Source organism: Puma concolor, chromosome A2, assembly GCF_028749965.1.
Source record: "Puma concolor isolate L17-30 chromosome A2, mPumCon1.1.hap2, whole genome shotgun sequence".
Lineage (NCBI taxonomy): Eukaryota > Metazoa > Chordata > Mammalia > Carnivora > Felidae > Puma > Puma concolor.
In genome coordinates this window covers 149,557,018-149,576,278 of record NC_141668.1, presented here as the reverse complement: position 1 = coordinate 149,576,278, position 19,261 = coordinate 149,557,018, and the positions used below count along the sequence as shown (strand labels likewise).

Here is a 19,261-nt window from a genome sequence, read left to right as displayed (position 1 = left end):
AACCAGGCCTTTCTGTGACCATGACTGAGGTGCCACAGGATTGTTCCCTGCTTCTCCTGGAGTGGAGGAAAGGGACTGGGGCTTCATTCCCTGCTGAGCCCCAGTGGAGTAGGTGCAGCCTCCAGGAGGAGAGGGGGATGGAGCACAGCCTGCTGGACCCCCTGGGGGGTTTCTCTGCCACATCCTCTGCTGGCTTGGATGCTGTCTTTCAGATAAGAGGGATGTGAGTGTCAAAGAGGTGGGGGACTCCAGAGCAGAGAGGTGGCTGTGCTTACTTACCTGAAGGCATAGGAGCATTGGCAGTTCGCTAGGGATCTTATTGGGAGTTATGAACATAGAGTCGACACAGTTGAGCACCTGCAGCTCAGCATGGGATGCCGTGTGCCCTGAAGGGTCTTCGATGACCTGGTGTCCTCCCACAGAACGAGAGCGGTCTCAGGAAACTGCACCCTGCATATTGCACGTTCCGTCACCGGTTCACTCAGGAGGCTTTGCCGGGCATCACACTCTTCTAAACTGGCCTGCTCCTCCAAGTTCCACAGCTGACTTCCCCTGGCCCTTCAAGTAGAGGCCGCCCTCCTTTCCGCAGCTCACCGGCCCCACGCTTGTCTGCAGCCCGATCTTTTGTCTGTGTACACTCATGTTCTTTTCATTTCCTGGAGCTCCGGGGCCGTGTTGCCTCTGCTCCTTCACAGGCCATGCTTCCTCTGCCTGAACACTGAGTCCTCCTCGTCACCTGACCAGCCTCTACTTTTCCTTCAGTTCTGGGCCTAAATGTCACTGCTCCAGAGGCCTCAGATACATTATGTGCTTCCTTGTCCATCTGGATCATCCCAGCTGTCCTCGGGGTGGGGGCTGTCTGTCTGATTTCCTGGTAGTTACTCCCTGATGTGAGGGTGTGCCTGACTTCAGCACCGCGCCACCCGTGGTTAGCACCCTGCCTGGCATGTTTGTTGAGTGAATGAAGTGCCCAAGCACCATGAGAAAGCCCTAGTGGGTGTTGATCAAACTCGTGTTAGTTCTAAATTCACATGTGGAATCTGCTTTTTGGGTAGTTTTTGGCGGGGGAGGGATAATTGTGGGGGTTTTTTGTTTGTTTGTTTGTTTGTTTGTTTGACAAAATCTTTATTTCCCTAAAAATTTTTCCACCTAGATGTTTGGGAAGGTTGCTATGAGAGATAACAACCAGATCAACAGGAACAACAATTTCCAGACCTTTCCCCAGGCAGTGCTGCTGCTCTTCAGGTGACTTCATCCCACAAGGCACATCTCTCTCCAGGCTCCAGGCTCTGGTGTGACATGGGACATGTGTTTTGCGGGGCCTTTCCTGGTTGATCATGGTGGCTGTTTGTATTTGTTTTGAATTCTTGAACAGAGATGCTGGCATGTCAGTCACAGAGGAACTTTTCTGGATGGTGAAAATGGCTGTGGCCATTCAGACCATGGCTGGCTTAAGAGTTATCCCTTTGTAAGTTAGTAGGTCTTCTACTGCCACCAGGAAATGGTAGGTTATATGCTGACACGTGGGAGCACGTGTCTAAATACAACCATGAAATTTAGCAAGAGCAGAGAGACCTTTACACGGCCAGTGGGGAACATACACAATTTCAGATTTTATAGGATTGTTTTTAACCCCAGTGAACTTTGTGAACAAGGTGCTTTGAGGTGAGAGAACTTTCTAGAAGTTATACACGTACTTTCTAATGATTCTAGTGATTGAATAGCAAGCCATTTGCCAGTTGGGTGGTTTCCAGTTCTTTGTTTCCAACAAAATTGAATGGGTGTCTACTCAAGTCAGGTGTTAAGTCATTAAAACATAATTAATAATTATTTAAAGATTGGAACATGAGCATTTAAAGAAGAGAAGACACAAAAACAAACATCTGTTTATGCAAAAAGAATTGATGTGCATGTATCCAATGATTTTTTTTACTTTTTAATGTTTATTTTTGAGAAAGAGACAGAGCACGAGCGGGAGAGGGGCAGACACAGAATCTGAAGCAGGCTCCAGGCTCTGAGCTGTCAGCACAGAGCCTGACAGGGGGCTCAAACCCAGGAACCATGAGGTCATGACCTGAGCCAAAATCAGATGCTTAACCAACTGAGCCACCCAGGCACCCCTCAAATGATTGTTTTAAACCAAAGGGAGCTGTAGCAGGGCCTCTGTGGACTCAGAGACGTTGCATTTGAAAATAAGTAGGAATTTCAATTTAAGAATTTTCACTAATCTGAAGTGCCCTCTCCCCCAAATTACTTAGATTTTGCTCTACTTAAAACTTTTGTTTTTAAAAAAATTCTTAAAAATTTCGGAAAGGTCTAAGCTTCAAATCCCTTCTTCTTCTGCTAAAGCCCTTTCTCTTGTTAATCTAAACAAGGTGTGCCACAGGGGAAGCCTGGCAGGAGATCATGCTGGCCTGCCTCCCGGGGAAGCTCTGTGACCCCGAGTCGGATTACAGCCCCGGGGAGGAGTACACGTGTGGAAGCAACTTCGCCATTGTTTATTTCATCAGTTTTTACATGCTCTGCGCATTTCTGGTGGGTGATCACGAGAGCTCCCTTTCTCAATTGACAGGTGCTTGTATAGCATTTGGGATTCAGATCACGAATATTGTCCCCATCGAATTGCTGTGGGGTATTTTTTTTTTTAATTTTTTTTAATGTTATATTTATTTTTGAAAGAGTGAGAGTACGAGTGGGGGAGGGACAGAGAAGGGGGGGGCGGTGAGGGGAGACACAGAATCTGAAGCAGGCTGCAGGCTCTGAGCTGTCAGCTCAAAGCCCAACATGGGACACGAACCCATGGGCCCCGGAGATTACGACCTGAGCCGAAGTCGGCCGTTTTTGTTTTTGTTTTTTTTTAATTTTTTTTTTCAACGTTTATTTATTTTTGGGATAGAGAGAGACAGAGCATGAACGGGGGAGGGGCAGAGAGAGAGGGAGACACAGAATCGGAAACAGGCTCCAGGCTCTGAGCCATCAGCCCAGAGCCCGACGCGGGGCTCGAACTCACGGACCGCGAGATCGTGACCTGGCTGAAGTCGGACGCTTAACCGACTGCGCCACCCAGGCGCCCCCGAAGTCGGCCGTTTAACCAACAGAGCCACCCAGGCACCCCTGCTATGGGCATTGTATGTTGATGAGCACTCTAGGCTTCATTTGGCAGTTGGAGGTTTTGCTTCGCCAGGTGCATAACCATCACCTTGGTTGTAAACAGGGGCTTGAGGCTCACTTACAGGCTTGGGACACTCACCAAGCTTCTTAGGGCTGCTGGTGTCTTTATAAAAAGTTTCAAAGCCACCGCAGGTAGCAGTGACCTAACAGTGCGAGTTATTTGGCCGGCAATGAATGTGCTTCAAAAAGGCAGGATAATACAGCCCCCTGCCTCCCCCTGGGACTATACCAAAGTCATTTTGGAAAGCTGGAAGCCTGCCTTTTTCTTAAACATTTTCCAGAAAGAAAGTTTTTACTGCCTCTCGTAGAAAAATGGGTTCCAAACGTTTCATGACCCTTATAATTAGGAGGCCCTTACTAAGGTCTAACCCTAGCCATTCCACTATGACAGCTGCAGCTTCTTTGCCTCTGATTTGCTTTTTCAGATCATCAACCTGTTTGTAGCTGTCATCATGGACAACTTTGATTATCTGACCCGGGACTGGTCTATTCTGGGGCCTCACCATTTGGATGAATTCAAAAGAATATGGTCAGAATATGACCCTGAGGCAAAGTAAGTTGAAAAGGGTTCCGTGTGATTTGTGTGGGCTGTTTCTGGAACGTTGGCCATGATTTCTGTGGAAGGCAGGATGGGCTGAGAGCTCAGGCCAGCCAACGCTTCCCTGGACCTCCTGCTGTACTTTGTCTCCAGGGGAAGGATCAAGCACCTTGATGTGGTCACTCTGCTCCGCAGAATCCAGCCTCCCCTGGGGTTTGGGAAATTATGCCCACACAGAGTAGCCTGTAAGGTAAGTGTCCTGTCTGCGTGTCTGATGGCCTCTCTGCAGGGACTCCCTGCTTCATTCAACAAACGTTAAGTAACATTCTGCCAGCCTTACATCAGGCGTGCTGGGGCTGCAGAGATAAATAATATGTGGTTCCTGTCCTGAGGAGCTATCACATTTGTAACTCTTAAGACACCCTGTCAGCGACAGGAAGAATAGGAAGGGAGTTAAGTAATTTGTCACCGGGTGGGTGGAGGGGAAGGTGACATTTGTGTCAGGTCCAGAAGGAGAGAAGTGGGAGTTTGTGGGAGCAGGAAGGGCATTGCAGAAAGGGAACACAGAGAGCTCAGATGCAGAGGCAGGGGAACGGTCACCATGTTGGCAAACGGAGAGTCACTGGTGTGCCTAGAACATAAGAGGAAATGGCAGAGGACTGCAGGCACAAGCCGAGCACAGCTCCAGGGAGCCTCCCATGCCACGCCGAGTCCCGTGAAAGAAGCACGGGTGGACTTTCACGGTGGAAAGTGGCCTCTTGGCGACGGGAGAGTGAACCGAGGCAGGGGACCTCCCTGAGAGCTGCTGGAGTCTCCATGTAAAGTGACAGGAGCCAGAGCGAGGGCAGTGGAGGTGGGGTAGAGGGGGGTACGGCCGACCGAAGCTCTCCTTGGGAAGTAGAATGGAGAAGACTTGGTGCCCTGAACATTTACTCGCTTGAGTGACCATGAACGTGGTGGCGTGCCCCTCTGCTGCCAGAGCACCTGTCCCCATGGGCCGTGCATCAGCAGTGGCCTCTCGGGGATGGGTCCAGATCCCTACCCCGTCCCTGTAGTTTTCACACCATACCAAGCTGTCTGTGAGCCCCAACTGAGATTTGTTCTCCTTCCTTAGAGCTCACAGGGAACCGCTTTGAGTCAGTGTAGCAGTAGCAACAGAAGAGAATTCTCCTTTCTGAAGGAGATGGAAACTGCGACTCTGCCCCTAGAAATCCAGCCTGTCCACACGACAGCTGGGCCCTCTCCCTGCAGGTCTGAGGTGCTTCTGGGATCGGGGGTTTTACTGCTCCAGGGTTGCGGGGCCAGCTCTAGACAGAACCCACTGTAACAGAGTGGGGTCTACACTGCATCTTAGGCTTTCAAAAAATCTTTGGAGAAAAACTCTTTGTTCCCTGCCCTGAAAGTCCAGAAACCCTCGTTGGCAAGTCCTTGGGATCTTTGCCACTGTCTTTGCTTCTCTGTAGCCTGGACTCCGGATGTAGGTACAGAGAATAAGCCACCGAAGTTGACTTTTTTTCCTTAAATTTTCCAGTACCAGCCTCTTTTCTGCTTTCAGAACAAGATGGGTTCCAGCTCATGGCTGTCGTTTTGTGTTTACGTTTCCAGACCTTTTTACATAAAGGATCTAAGTATCCTTGAGGCACAAAGTGGTCCATTTTGCCGATTCAGGAACTTTCTGGGAAAAGCAAATGTACATGCTAGCCATCCTGGCTGCCAGTGCTAGTTTTGGAGACAGACGTGGTTGGTCTCAGGGCTAGAAATTTAGGTGGGATGAGTCACGTGAACACAAGATTCCAGGCTGCTAATAGGGAAGAGAAAAAGTGTTACAAATCTCTTAGGATGGCTTGCCAGCCAAAAACAAGAAGTTTGGAACTATTAACAGTTACAAGTAGCACTTAACTCAGCTCTGACCACGTGCCAGGCGTCCCCCAAAATCTTAGCGTCCATGATCTCCCTTAATCCCAGCTAGGCGTGCCACCTGCATTTGCAGGGGAGGTAACTGGGGCCCAGAGAGGGTGTCACTCACTCAAGTCCCCTCCCCAGCTCTCAGGGCTGGTGTTCGAGGGACCAGGAGCGGGAAGAGGAGCAGGAGGTGGGGGTCCTGCCCTGGAAGACCAGACAGAGCCACCGCGCGGACTCACAGGAAGCACTACATGACAGCCCCACGGGGCAGGGTTCCCTGAAGGACACTCCCTGTGCTAGGAACAGTGAGGACCCAAGTCCCAAGCCCTGTGCCTGACTGGTTGTACCTGGTGTATTATTTCACCCCTCATGACAGCCTTAAGGACATGCCCTGAAGGGAGGCCTGACCCCAGGACGCAGGGATGGCCGCTTAGCAGAAGGGGAGAGAAGAAGACTTGAACAGTGAGGTGATTAAACAGTGGGGCTTAAAAACAAGCAAAGCACACCATTTAGTGCCAGCATTTGCGTTTCATGATAAAGCTTTGATCTGTGTCAGCTCCAGGGTCCCCACAGATGGTGGGTACTCCCCCAGCGAGTTGTTGAATTGAACTGCGTGTCGACTGGAAAGAAGGTGAGGGATAAACTGAGAATAAACACCGTCAAGGGACGTGGTCATCCTCCATCATTTGCCTTCTGTTGAGAAACTTCTTTCTGTTTACAGAGACTAGTTGCCATGAACATGCCTCTCAACAGCGATGGGACAGTCATGTTTAATGCAACTCTGTTTGCTTTGGTTCGGACGGCTCTTAAAATCAAGACGGAAGGTGAGCATCTCCGGGACAGGACAGGTGGTACATGAGGGAGGGACGCCATACCCCACATTGGGTTCTCCCCTCTAGGCCTTTCCTTGTCCTGTCTGGGCCTTCCCCTGGGGAAGGGGTGGTGAGTGCTGAGCCAGCTGGCTGTCCCTGCCTTCCCCACCCCTTCCCGCCTGCCTTTATGCTTCACTTTGTCCCCGAGAGTTTTGAGGTGACCCCTGCCTCTGCCACTGCTTGCTACAGAGCAGAAGAAACGGGAGGTTAGGGCAGAGACAGGACCGTCACAAATACATTCACTCCAGCTGTCCCTTCCTACTGTGTGATCTTCAGAGAGGGACTCCACCGTGCTGAGCTGTAGCTCCTTCCTCTATTGAAAAGAAATACACCTCCATCAGAAGTCCTGAGGATGAGATGAGAGGAGGCCTGCGGGAGCCCCTCTGCGGGGCGGGCACATAGCTGGCACCTGGGGACTGTTCAAAGGAGCCTCTCCCTAGCTGAGACCAAACCAGAGTGGTCTTCATGGCCACACCCAGCCCTGGAGCATGGCCATTGGGGTCGGCTCGGTGATGACTCCAGAGATGGGACAGAAAGCAGGTTGAGGAGTGACCAGAAGGTGGGAGGCTGGAGGCTGTGAAGGACCCAGTTGTTGACACCCTGGACCAGAAGGAAGAGTGGCCAGCAAGGCACGCCTACAGTCTGCAGACGGCTGTTTTCTGGCAGCCCCAGAGTGCTAGGCGAACCTCTCCACAAAGCCAGTCTCTCCAAGCTCCCAGGTACCCCTTGCAGGGTGCACACCCATAGCTGGCCCCAGCCAGTGTCTCCGAGCGATGCGGAAGGCAGGGTGGTCTTAGGTACTGACAGGTTAGTGGAGGAGACAGGCATCAGCCCATATAATGAAAGACCAGGATTCTGTGGTGCTGACGAGTACATGCAGTAGGGATTGCAAGAGTCTCATTTGGGGGAAATTTAGTCTGATCTTTAAGGATGGAGGCAGGGTTTAGAACAGGCAGCTGAGAAGGAGAAGACATTGTAGCTGGAGGCGGTGGGAAGGAAGGGGTGGGTCTTGGCTGTGGGAGGGTAGGACAGATCAGACTGCATAGACCTTGAATTCCGAAATAAAACGTGGTTGTTCCCACTGTGGAGTGCCTGCCCGGTGCAAGGCTTGCCCACCATTTGCCTGTGACCCCCACTTGGAGAGCCCTGGGGAGAGAAGAGCCCCGCCCCATCCGAGGGCTGTGCCCCAGGCCAGGCTGGGAGGGAGGCAGCCTCGGTGGGATCAGACAGGAGAGCTGGCTAAGAGACACAAGGCTTGTTTTCCCCTCTTGCTTTCTGGATTCAGGGAACCTGGAACAAGCTAATGAAGAGCTCCGAGCTGTGATAAAGAAAATCTGGAAGAAAACCAGCATGAAACTGCTTGACCAAGTTGTCCCTCCAGCTGGTGGTCAGTGCAATCTCTTTCCTAAGTAGTTCTTGGCCAACGCATTGGTTTTAATGAAAGTATCTCCAGCAAGCCCACAGGGTGTTTGCAGAATGCTTTATGTATCCGCTAGAGCATTCAGGCCCACAGCTAAAGAAGGCTCTTTGGCCTTTTGGTGTCATGATTTGGGGTAACAGGAGGACCATTCCAGAAAAGGAGAGGCTTCAGTGGGAAGGAAACCCAAGACTCAGCTGGCTGGAGCAGGGGTTTTCTCGTTGGTGGAGGGATTACCGCTGGGGAATGAGATTACAGTTGCAAAACGGAAAGCTTATATTTTCTCAACCAAAATGAAATATTTAAAACTAGTTTCCACTTATCTTTCAACATACTGTTGAAAAGGTTTCAGAAGAAATAGATAGCTTTCAGAAAATGATATTTTTGAAATGTTCTTCTCCAGACTGAATTTACCATCGTAATTACCCAGAATGTCCCTTCAACTGGAGTTTAGAGACAGAACTAACAGGCATGCTTATTTCCTTTTGTTATTTGTCATAAAATAACTGACTAAACTTTTTCAGATGTATATATATATATGATACACATATATATAATATATATGCTGTTTTTCCATTTTTTGTTTAAGTACACCGGACTTAGACGTGGAGGTGGTTGTTTTGTGACTATTTTATTTCCACGTTTTAAAGGTGCAGCATCCGTAGGCTTAGTGCCACCACGCCCACATCCTAGCCGTCCCCAGCCCTGGGCCCATTGTGAGCACCATTGTGCTTTACGACCAACTGAACTTTTCTAGCGTCACCTCTCCTGCCGCTTTCCAGGTTGGTCCTGGCTCAGGCCTAGAAGCCGACCCAGGACCCTGGGCCAGGACATGGCCAAGGCCTCTCTCTCTGACGTGACAATTCTGGCTCTTGGGTGGCAGAGAGACAGAGACAGCAGCATGGTGGCCCGCTCTGGCCCTCTGCATGAAGCGAGAACAGTGTGAGCTTTTGCCACCGGACGGAGTCCCCCGTAGCTGGTGGAGCCACCTGCTCAGAGCAGGGGATGGTGGCCCCAAAGAAATGAGAAAGGCAAAAAAACCAACAAGCAAAACCCCCCAAACACCAAAGAACAACAACAACAACAACAACAACCCCCCACACTCCCACGTAGAGAACGCTGGCTCCCCACAGGAGAACGGATACTGCACATTTAAAACGACTCTTTGGTTTTCGTTCTTTTCCTCGCAGCTGCTGCACCCAGTGCTCGCATGGCTTAGATAAATTGCTTTCTTAAAATTGTTGTAACGATGTGCTTGAGCTTTTTCTGCAGCCTCCATTCCTTTCAAGTCTCAGTCTTTCAGAATATTCTGAAGCAATTCTGTTTTAGGGTGGTGGCATGGAATCAGGGTTATCTCTTGGCAGCCGTATTCCCCTACGATGTTTCTGAAACACAGATGCATGCTTCAGAATAGCGGCTGCGCCCCTCCGAGTAAACCTTCCTCCCAGGGCCGGCAGGCCCCCCCCGCCTCACCTCACCTCTGTTCACACGCCACCGCCTTCACAAACCAGTCTCACCCCGACATCTTGGCGAGCGTGTTCACATCACTGTGAAGCTTTATTTCTCTTAATTATACCAGAAAGAGAAGGTCTAGAGTTTGGCTCACCCTGTAAGCGCCCTTCCTCCGAAAAACAGGTCAACTTTTAGCCCTGCTAGACTGCCAACAGAGGCTAAATATCCCTCTGCTTTCTTGGCTCAATAACTGGGCCTGGCCTTTTCTATTTCTTAGAAAAGATCGGGGTTCAGGATGACAGGTGTTACCCTCTTCCAGAATGGCAGCAGGGGGCTTGGTGGAACCCAAGAAGAAGGCAGTGGGGCCTTGGCAGGAGGTAGAATGCCGTGGGAGCTCCCATCATTGATATGCTCCTGGGGTGGTGCTCACCCAGGCCCAATCTCAGATAAGTGCTACTGCGCTGAAGAGGTTCACGAGGCAGTGCTTCTCAGGCATCGGGGGACAAACTCTGAATGAAGTCAGGGCAGGGTTTAGTGCCTACGTTCTCCACTTGGCTCTTTGTTTTTTCTTTTCTCTTCCAGTAGACCAGGGGTTCCCAGACTCGCCCACATCATGGCACCCTTGGAAAATGGGAATATTGGGCCAGCCCTCTGGGCCAGCAGACGGGTAGATCCCCAGGGCCAAGGGGCTCAGGCTGTAACCCGGTCGGAGCAGCAGACCCCGCCAGGCTGGCTGCTCCCGGTGCCTGGGACCGGCCCATGTGAGGTGCTCAGGGAGCCCCTTACAGGACTGGTGACAGCTTTGTAGCCCAGGGGGTGTGAGGTGGCCCCCAGGCCATCACAAGCTTGAGAAGGAGGTGACATCCAGGGGCCAGCCTCGGAGGAACAGTGCAGGGGCCTGTGGCTGCAGGCACAGCCCATCCGTTCTCTCTACCATCTGGGCTAAGTGGTCTCCTTGCCCATCTCTGCATCTTGCTCATGTTCTCTCTCTGCTCCGCTCTTTAGTCTTCTGCCATTTCATGGCTCTTTGCCCTTTCTTTAGAAGTCCCCTCTCCTCCCAGAGGCTGTCCTTGCCTTTGGGCCTCTACTCCTTGACCTGGATCTCCGTCTCCTTTGCCCCGAAGAGTGCAAAAAGCTGACCCCATCTCTTTTTCTCCAGGCCTGAGCCTGGATGGCCTCACTGCATCCATTCCTTCTGTCCCTTCCTTTTCTAACCTGCTGTAGCTTTGACTTTTTCTGTTCTTGAGAGCTCATCCTCAGCCCAGCCTCAATTAGCTTAGCATCTCAGTGGAGAAGGCCAAGTGGTGGGCCTGCCTGTGCTCTGGAGCGGCCGCTCGGGCAGAACCATGGTCTGCGCTGAGCCCCCTGTTGCCCCTGGTTCTGGGCCGGGAGAGCCAAGACCTTCCCTCAGGAGCCCCCTGGGCCATTTTGGCTCAAGGGAGAAGAGGGTTAGGCCTGTATTTTCGGGAAACGTCCCAGTATGGAATGAGGTGGGCCTTCTGCAGACCCAGTGTATTTTTCTGGGAGCCCACGGAGAAGACGTGACACCATGGGCTGCAGGGGACAGCTGTAGTACGGTAGGCAGAGTCTTCCTGGGCTCCCGGGGTTGTCTGCTGGCAGCCGTGAGCCGCCCACGGCATGCAGCTCAGTACAGAGACTTATACTCTGGGGGAGGCAGCCCCAAAGAAGCCCCTCTATGTGGCCAGAGCTGGGCTGTCCCTGAGGGGGTAACGAGGAGGAGAGCTCAGGGTTGGGAGGCCTGCTGCCCTGGGCTCACATCCCAGCTGCACTGGCCAAGACAAGTCCTTCAGCCCCACCCCGCCTGTCGGAGGGACCAACAGGTCCCCCATCTCAGAGCTGTCGTGAAGAGGCCATGAGACCCACGTGGAGTTCCTCTGGGAGCGTGGGTGCCCCAGAGTAACAGCAGCTAGAACCAGTATTCCAGATGCATCCTGGGCAAAATGCGGAGGGGCTTAGGAGCAAAGCCGGGCTGAAGTCCTGAGACCTGGACGGTCTGTTCACCTCTTGGCCTCCTTGCCCATGGACAGTACATCATTAGGCCATTTGGACCAGCCTGAGACTGATGTAGGACATGTTTTTACAAGCTACCCAAAGCCTTGGTCACTTTGGTGACCCCTGCACCAGTCCAGGACTTCTTGGCTGAGGTTTGGGAGGAAGGCAGCACACTTCTCAAGGCCGGCCTCCCCAAGGCATCTTCTTACTCAGTAACGCTGAGTGGCTTCTGGCAGGACACTAGTGGTGTCCAGACGGGGACGCGTCCCACATGGGCACAAATGAACCCCACCCAGATGCATTAGTGAATACAGAGGGTCCCAGTGACCCCTAACCCATCACGTTCCACCATCATTGCAGTGGATGCCATTGTCAGCAGGCTGCCAGCTCACTGTCCTCCAGCCCAGGCAGGAGGCCGAGTGCTTCGGGGCTTCATCTCCTGTGGTGTTCACAGCTCCACAAGCCCCTTGCCCCAGATCAACACGCGACTCTTGTGAGGGGAAGGTGGCCTGGGTGCAAGTTCAGCTGTCCTAAAGCCTGAGGGCCGGCCGCCCATCCTCCTCTCGGCCTCTACAAGCGCTGGGGCCCTAAGCTTCTTGCCTAGGAGCCACTGCAGATCTGGGGGCGTGCACCCCAGGGAGAGCGAGGCTGGCCAACACCCCCGAGCACACCTGCACCACCGACGTGGTTTACCGTGAGACAGCCAGCGCCTCTATTCTGCCTCATGCATCACCTTTAAAATGCTCAGCAGAGTTCCAGCCCCCAGCGGTACGTGCTGGAGTTGTTTCCCATTAAAGCAGAAATAAGCTCAACTCCAAGGTTAGTTGGAGCTGTCGCTCGCTGTGCCGAAAACAAGCAGCTCTGGGTCACAAACGCAGAAATGGCATATGGAGGCTATTGGAACAGAGTCACGGGGGCACGTGAAAATCTGGGTTTGCAGCCACTTTCCTGAACCTTCCTCCTCTTCCAAGCTTGTCTGTCACTTTCTGAGGTCTCTGTCTTTATCTCCAAGCATCGGGATTTGGGTGCTTAATTGCCCTCGGTGTTCATGGTAATTACACATGCAAATCCCTATGCACAGGGGTGAAAATAGGACCCAGGAAGCCTCTTTTTGTTTTGTAATTTTTATTTTAAGTAAATAACCAAGACAGCACTTCATAGTGTTACTAATACGCTGCTCTAATAAACTCATGACAAACATATTGTTTTCTGCAACTTTTGAGTATCAGTTCGTGTGACTGACTCTAATTTTGAGCCTTAACTGCTTTGCAAAACCTTGCTTTTTGCTAGATTTAGTCTCCCGTGTCTAAGCCCAGAGCTCAGTGCCTTGTGCACAGTCCCACCCCACCCCAGCCCCGGCCCCGAGCGAGAGAGTTTAGGCTCCTGGTGCAAATGTGCTGATTCGGGAGAGCTCTGTCTGGTCTCTCCGTTTAGATGATGAGGTAACCGTGGGGAAGTTCTATGCCACTTTCCTGATACAGGACTACTTTAGGAAATTCAAGAAACGGAAAGAACAAGGCCTGGTGGGAAAATACCCTGCGAAGAACACCACCATTGCCCTACAGGTGAATTGTCCTTTTGTTACCTTTTCTTTTCACTAACGATTTTACAAGCTTATTTGAAATACTAGAGAGCTGACTATTCATGGTTGAGCAGTGCCACAAGGATTTTGTTTAAACTGAGATACCGCACACCCCCCAAAATGTGGACTAGTCATTTCTGGGCTCCGAGGTAAGTGCCTCCCTCTCCTTGCTTCTTCTCTGTTGTGCCCGCACCTGCCGTGGCCCTTGTGGCAGGGCCCCCAGGACAGCGGCAGAGGCACAGCCCTGGCGGGCGGGGGGCCGGCGCTCGTCTTGCACCCTGTCTCCTCCAGGCTTCTCCAAAGGCATTAACCTTAGGCAGGCACCCACCTCCCCACCCCTGGCCCTGGCCTCAGGCCCTAGCTGCCCCGGAAACAGCTCTCCATCTGAACGCAAGTGCTTTGTTTTGTTTCTGTTTGTTTCTTACCCCACTGCTTGTTGGTTTTCGGTCCATTTCAGTAACATCCATCACCTCCTGATGTGTGTGTACGTGCATATGTGTGTGCGCGCACGTGTGTTGCGGTGTGTCTGTCTCTCTGCGCTGTGCAAACACTGCTCTGTGCCCAGGCCAGCCTCTGGTCCCTCCCCCTATGCCAGCCCCGGCCTGCCCCAGGCTCCCGGAGTGTAGAACCTCTGGTTCCGGCCAGGGTCCGTGCATTTGAGGATGTAGAATCCTGGGTAATCCCAGAGCTCTGGCCTGGGAAGCAGGTATGTGGAGGAAGGGGGTCACCGTGAAGCCTGCAGGAAGAGGGGCGAGGCAGGAAAGCTTGTGAGTGAGTGCTGGCGATGGAGAAAGGCAGGGGAAAGAGGGAATGACAAGGCATGAAGAACCGGCACGAGGGAACTGTTGGCAAGCTGTCAGAAACACCTGTCCAAACTAATCAAAAGCCCCATCATCTCTGCTCCCCGAGTGCTTGAAGTCCATCATGAATAAGATCAAGGATGTTTTTCTCCTGCTAATTTGTTTACTCTAAAATTACCTTTATGTCCCTCTTATCACATGTCTCAGGTTGGGCCGTGTAGTTATCAACAGGGTTCAGTTTGGAACAGTCCTTCTATCAGTCCCTTCCGAGGAGAAGGTCCCAGCGTTGTTTGGTGTCCAGAGTGCCGGTGAGGTGCGGTGAGGGCTGGTCTGTGGCCTCGCTGAGAGAGAGAATGGGAGCATGAATGGCCGTGAGTGAAGAAATGTGGTGCACATGCAGATGCTGGGTTAGCAGATGACCTTGTGTGCCAGTGACCTGAGGATTCATGAGGAAGCCTCTGTTCTGCCCAGACAGCCGCAGAGCTAGGGGAAGCAACTAAAGACAGTTTCTGGTCTTTTGTTTCTCTCATCGCCTGTCCTAAAGGTGGCTCGGTGAATCAGAGGCCCGGTCCAATGGCCCACTGCCGTCTCAGGCTGTGGAGTTTGCGAGTAAAGCTCTCTCTTCTGGCCCTGCCAGTCCTCAAAAGTGATCACAGTTCACAAGTAGCCTTAGAGAGACGAAGCAAATGGAAAAGACGTGCTTACAGATTTGAACGGGCCTCTGGTCCATCCGTGGGCTCTTGAGAGCAGCGTGGCCAGGTTGGGTGCAAGGAGGAGGTGTGATGAACGAGTTTCTGAAGGAGCTTCCTTGAACAGCCTTGGGCCTGGAGACCTAGACTGGCTGGATTTCAGAGTGTCATGGTTCCCTCCGCCTGTAGGAAACTGCTTGCTATTCTCAGATTCTAGTTGGTGGGGTTGGTAGGACCTGATGACTTCTCTGGAGGGGGAAACATACTCTTTCGTGGATGGTTATGCCATAATTTCCAGTAACCGTAATGTCCATGTTATGACATGCTTCTGTTTTCTGGGGAAGGCATGTATGATGGTCACCTGGATACAGAGTTATCCCTTTCCTGAATCCCCAAGACTTTGCAACCAGATGGCTTCAGTTCCTGCTCTAGTGGCTGGATATAGTGTCTTGATGTTTTAAAACCTGAAAAACAACACATGGCTGAGTAATTAATTATCACATTTCATGGATGGGCTTCCCTGAGTCTTTTAAGTTGCAGGTTCAAATGATGCTAAAACTACGTTTGTAAGTCGTGGGTAAAAGACAATTACATTATGTGTTGCGATAATGTTTTTCTCCCAAACATTTTTCATTTTGTTGTTTGTAGAAAGTGTTTCATTTCCCTGGCGAAATCCAAACGTTTCCTGTTAGATGATAATACCAGCACATCTACACCTGGTTGGAGTTGAGGCTATGACTGTAATTTACGTTGAGTACACAGCCTAGAAAATTAAATTGTGTTCGTGATCTTGACAGATAAATTCTCAAAGTGCTTTGGATTCTGAAGCAAACATGAAAAATAGAAAATTTGTGTCTCCTTGAAGGATAATTCTAATTACATCTTTGGCCTCCTCTGCCCTAGAAGTGGCTTTAAATGTGATTTGTCACTCTACATTTAGTAAGCGCAAGGAGGCTCTTCCTCTCTGTGTGATGAAATATTATGTGATGCCGTGGAGCTAGGGCCACAGGGTCGAATGACAGCGGCACCCACAGTGTCACTAGGTCCAGCACACGGACGTGGGCGTGGTCTGCTGAGAAGCGGGATGAGCTGCTTCTCGCCGAGCCCGGGCGTCACACGCTGACGGACGGATTGCTCATGGCAGGTGGAGTGTGAGCGCGGGAGGAGGACGTAGGCATGTGCGTGCTTGTGCTGCGTAGAGTGCAGTCTGTCTGAGCGGGATCACCACTGGTCCACACACTCTGCTCCCCGTGGAATGGTTCTCAAGGGCACACAGATGCACTGTGGTTTTCAACCCCATGGGCTCCGTCTGGTCTCCCTCTGTCCAGACCCGCTGCGGTGTCCCCTTCTACATGAGGGAGAATGGCTTGAGCTCCTGGATCCGTGTGTGGGGAGGAGCTCGGCACCCGGTGTCCTCTGGCCTCTGTGGTCTGAATGAGTGTGCAGTTTCCATCTGTCCATCCATCTTCATTAAAGCCAGCCTTCTCTCCCACCCTCTGTGGGAAGAGAGCGGGTGGGAGAGAAGCTGCATCAGGCTGCCTTTTTGTTTCCCCCCACACACCTCCACCCCCCATGTGCCATATTCACTTGAGTTTGACCCCACATCTGCTGTTCATCCATTATTGCTGCATCCGACTGACCCGCAAGTTTCCGCCAAGAGCAAGTAAACAAAGGAACGCAGCTCTGCAGCCTTGAAAGTGCTCAGTCCCCTCCCCTCAAATAGTAAAGCCCCACCAGACCTTCCAGATGAAGACTTCCATGCAAGATACAGACATGAATTAGTCCAGTGTCTCATGGATAAGAAAAAAAAAAAAAATCCCAAAGTGGGAAAAGTTTTGTTCATTTCTTTTTCTTTCAACATCCAAGGATTTCCTTTGTGCAAAAGACACTCTGGTGAGATCCAAGGAGACTTATCCCCCAGGCATCCCAGATGGGAGCCTGCCCTTCGTTAATGACAGGGAGACTTAAGCGGGATGGTCTCTTCCTCACCTGGTTGGAAGTTGGGTTGAGGGAGAACACCATTATTCCCAGCTTGTAAAGAACGAAGTCGTTAGGGTTTATGTGAAAGCCCGCGGCCCAGCTGACAGATGGGGATGCAGGTGGTCGAGCGGACGTGGGGGTGGCACACGGGAACCCAGTGACTCTTAGTCCCTGGTGTGCCCTGACGTGGTCACCTTGGGGAGGCTCGGTGCAGAAAGAGAGGGGAACTCACGCCACAGACACTTAACCTGTGCAGTGTCAGACTCCTGTTACCTAGGCACCTTAGTTGAAAACATAGTGAGGTATTTTTCTTTTTTTAAAAGCATGAGTCCATTTAAAGCCATAAAAAAAGGCGCTTTTTTTTTTCTTTTTTAATCTAAGAAGAGAACAGATGCTAACAGATGAGATTTCACTGGCTGATTCGTTTGTTTCAGATGCTTGAACGGATGCTTTAGAATTTTCTGCCTGAGCTACAGCACCAAGCTCGTTAGTCGGAAGGCGTTTGTGGCTAAGGCCTTGAAAGGGAAAAGTCTCAAGTGGGCTTATTTCTACTGAAACAGCATTTCGGGAGAAATGCAGGAAAAAAGCAAACCCAAGGCCCCAGGGAGACCCCTTCCAAGCAAAGCACTCCTCCAGAAGGCGGAAGCGGGGCCGTGGCTCATCCGCAGAGCCATGGCCTCCTGTCGCGGACGCTGCTCACGGTGGCTCTTTTTCATGAAAGGGAACGTGCAAGGTTTAACAGTTTTCCCCTCCAAGCAGAGACTCAGAGAAAGGGAAAGAGAGAGAGAGAGAGAGAGAGAGCAAAGGAGGGGGGCAGCCGCCCCACAGAGAATGAAATGAACACAACTTCCTGATGCTGGCCAGTAAAAAATAACACGATAAAAAGATTAAGCAGACCTGCCTAAGGTGGGCAGCTGACTTTGTTCCAAAGTTCTGCGTCCCTAGTTTGTCCGAACTCCCAAAGACTGGCAGGCCCCTTGGCACCGAGCTGACAGAGTTCCTTTTATATGCCAGTCCGCCATGACCTACTGACCCTCCGGCCCCCACTCTCTGCAGTGACCCCGTCCAGAATGCGTGAGAAGTGGGCAGGCCAGGAAGCTCAGACACACCATTTAAACTAACACATACACCCGCATGCCCAAACCAGTCCAGGTAACACCTCAGGTTCCATCTTAACGTGTCCACGGGAAACACCACCACACCCAAACCTCATCCAACATTGTCCGTCTTTAATTCGTGCTCAAAGCCAGTCTGGGGATGTCTCTTTGGAAGCAGTGTGGTCTAGTTTCAAGGACACTGGGAGTCAGGGAACCTGGGTTCTAGTCCCAGCTCCAGCGTTCACTTGCTGCGTGACCTTGGGCAAGACACTTAACCTCTCTGTGCCTCAGTTTCCCCATCTGTAAAATGGGGGTAATAATGTCGACCTACCTCACAGGGCTGTTGTGAGGAATAGCTAAGTGATTGTAAAGCACTTTGAACGTATAATTGCTTATTATTAAGACTACAACAATAATAATATCCTATGCCTGTTTACTACCAGAACTTTAAGAAATTCTTGTTTTTCTTTGATCTCTTTTCTGTTCTGTACTGTAGTTATCCACTGAGAAAGAGAGTTCTCCCCTTTCAAAGATCTCTGGGAAGTGTATACAGATGTACACAGAGGTACCTGTACAGGTCGTGTTTTCACATCTTACAAATGGTAGACTTTCGCTGAGAAGTTGCTTCATGAGGGAGTCCCGTGTGAAATTCTCAGCCGATCACAAGCAGTGCTTAAGGAGGTCTGTACATCCAGTGCTGAGCCCAAGACCCCCAGAGGAGCCAACCTGAGTTTTGAAATCAATATTCAAAAGTAACTGTAGTGTGAAAACTAGAAGTTTCTGAAGCACCTGGAGAAAAGAAGGCTTAGAAGCCCCTTTTGCCTGCCCTGGTCAGTGCAGACGAGGCTGTGTGCGTGTGTGCGCGTGCATGAGGGGGCATGGGGAAGGTGGTGGACAGGGCCGGCAGAACGTGGGGAAGCCCTGTTCCTGGCTGCACTCGTGCAGGAGCAGCTCAAGTGGGCAAGTGGTGTCACCGACAGGAAGAACAGTGTCAGTGGAAGGCCTACAGGCCCATCCTGGGCACAGCTGTCAGGGTCCCTCCCAGCCCTGAGGGCTGTTCCAGTGTTGTCTTTTGTACTGTGACCTTTGCCCTTTGGTCGCAGTGGCTTATGTTACCAGTGGTCTGGCCTGCCTGCACTTAAGTGGATTCCCTGGCCTCACTCATGGAAACAGGTCTGGCCCCTGATTCTGCTCCCATTGTGTAGACTACTGTAAGTCTGGGAGCTCATGGTGGGCTTTATGGATTCTCACAGCAGAGTCTGCGGGGCCAAAGAGCAGGTCTGACTTCACGCAGCGCCCAGGGCAGTGATGTGGGGTGGGGTCGAAAGCCGGCCAGCACACCGCGGGATGGTTGCACCCCTTGCGAAGATGTTGAAGCCTGTCTGTACATGCCACTTCACAGCGGTGGCCCCCCTGCCAACATCTAGCCCCTCTCCACATCCCTCTGTGGTCTAGGCGGTAAAAGGCTAATGCCTGCTGTAGCAGGGATTTCTGGGATTGTGCTCTGGTCTGAAGGTCTCCTCTGCACCGATCAGGGAGTGCTTGGGATGTACCGTTTATTAAGAATTTGGTGTATCGTCCCTGAAAAGGAGGCTAGTCAGCCCTGGGAGCACAGGTGTGGGGCTAATTCCCCATCAGATAAATGACCCCCTGTTTCTGATCCACCAGAACGTCAAGCTTATTAAACAATCAAGGGGCCCTGTCTCAGAGGTCCAGTGTGACCAGCCAACTGCTAAATGGAGTCTCCG

General features: G+C 51.5%; 1 protein-coding gene across 18 annotated transcripts in view; it reads left to right on the top strand.

The window, feature by feature from the left end:
* The window catches only part of CACNA1D (calcium voltage-gated channel subunit alpha1 D), a 303,873-nt gene that overhangs the window by 268,150 nt on the left and 16,462 nt on the right, over positions 1 to 19,261 (top strand). For all 18 annotated transcript variants that reach the window (XM_086697894.1, XM_086697896.1, XM_086697903.1 and 15 more), the window contains 7 exons: positions 1,154 to 1,245; positions 2,376 to 2,535; positions 3,597 to 3,724; positions 3,863 to 3,959; positions 6,333 to 6,435; positions 7,769 to 7,870; positions 12,800 to 12,930. In XM_086697894.1, coding sequence (XP_086554020.1) covers positions 1,154 to 1,245; positions 2,376 to 2,535; positions 3,597 to 3,724; positions 3,863 to 3,959; positions 6,333 to 6,435; positions 7,769 to 7,870; positions 12,800 to 12,930 — 813 coding nt within the window. The remainder of the gene's footprint in view (positions 1 to 1,153; positions 1,246 to 2,375; positions 2,536 to 3,596; positions 3,725 to 3,862; positions 3,960 to 6,332; positions 6,436 to 7,768; positions 7,871 to 12,799; positions 12,931 to 19,261) is intronic.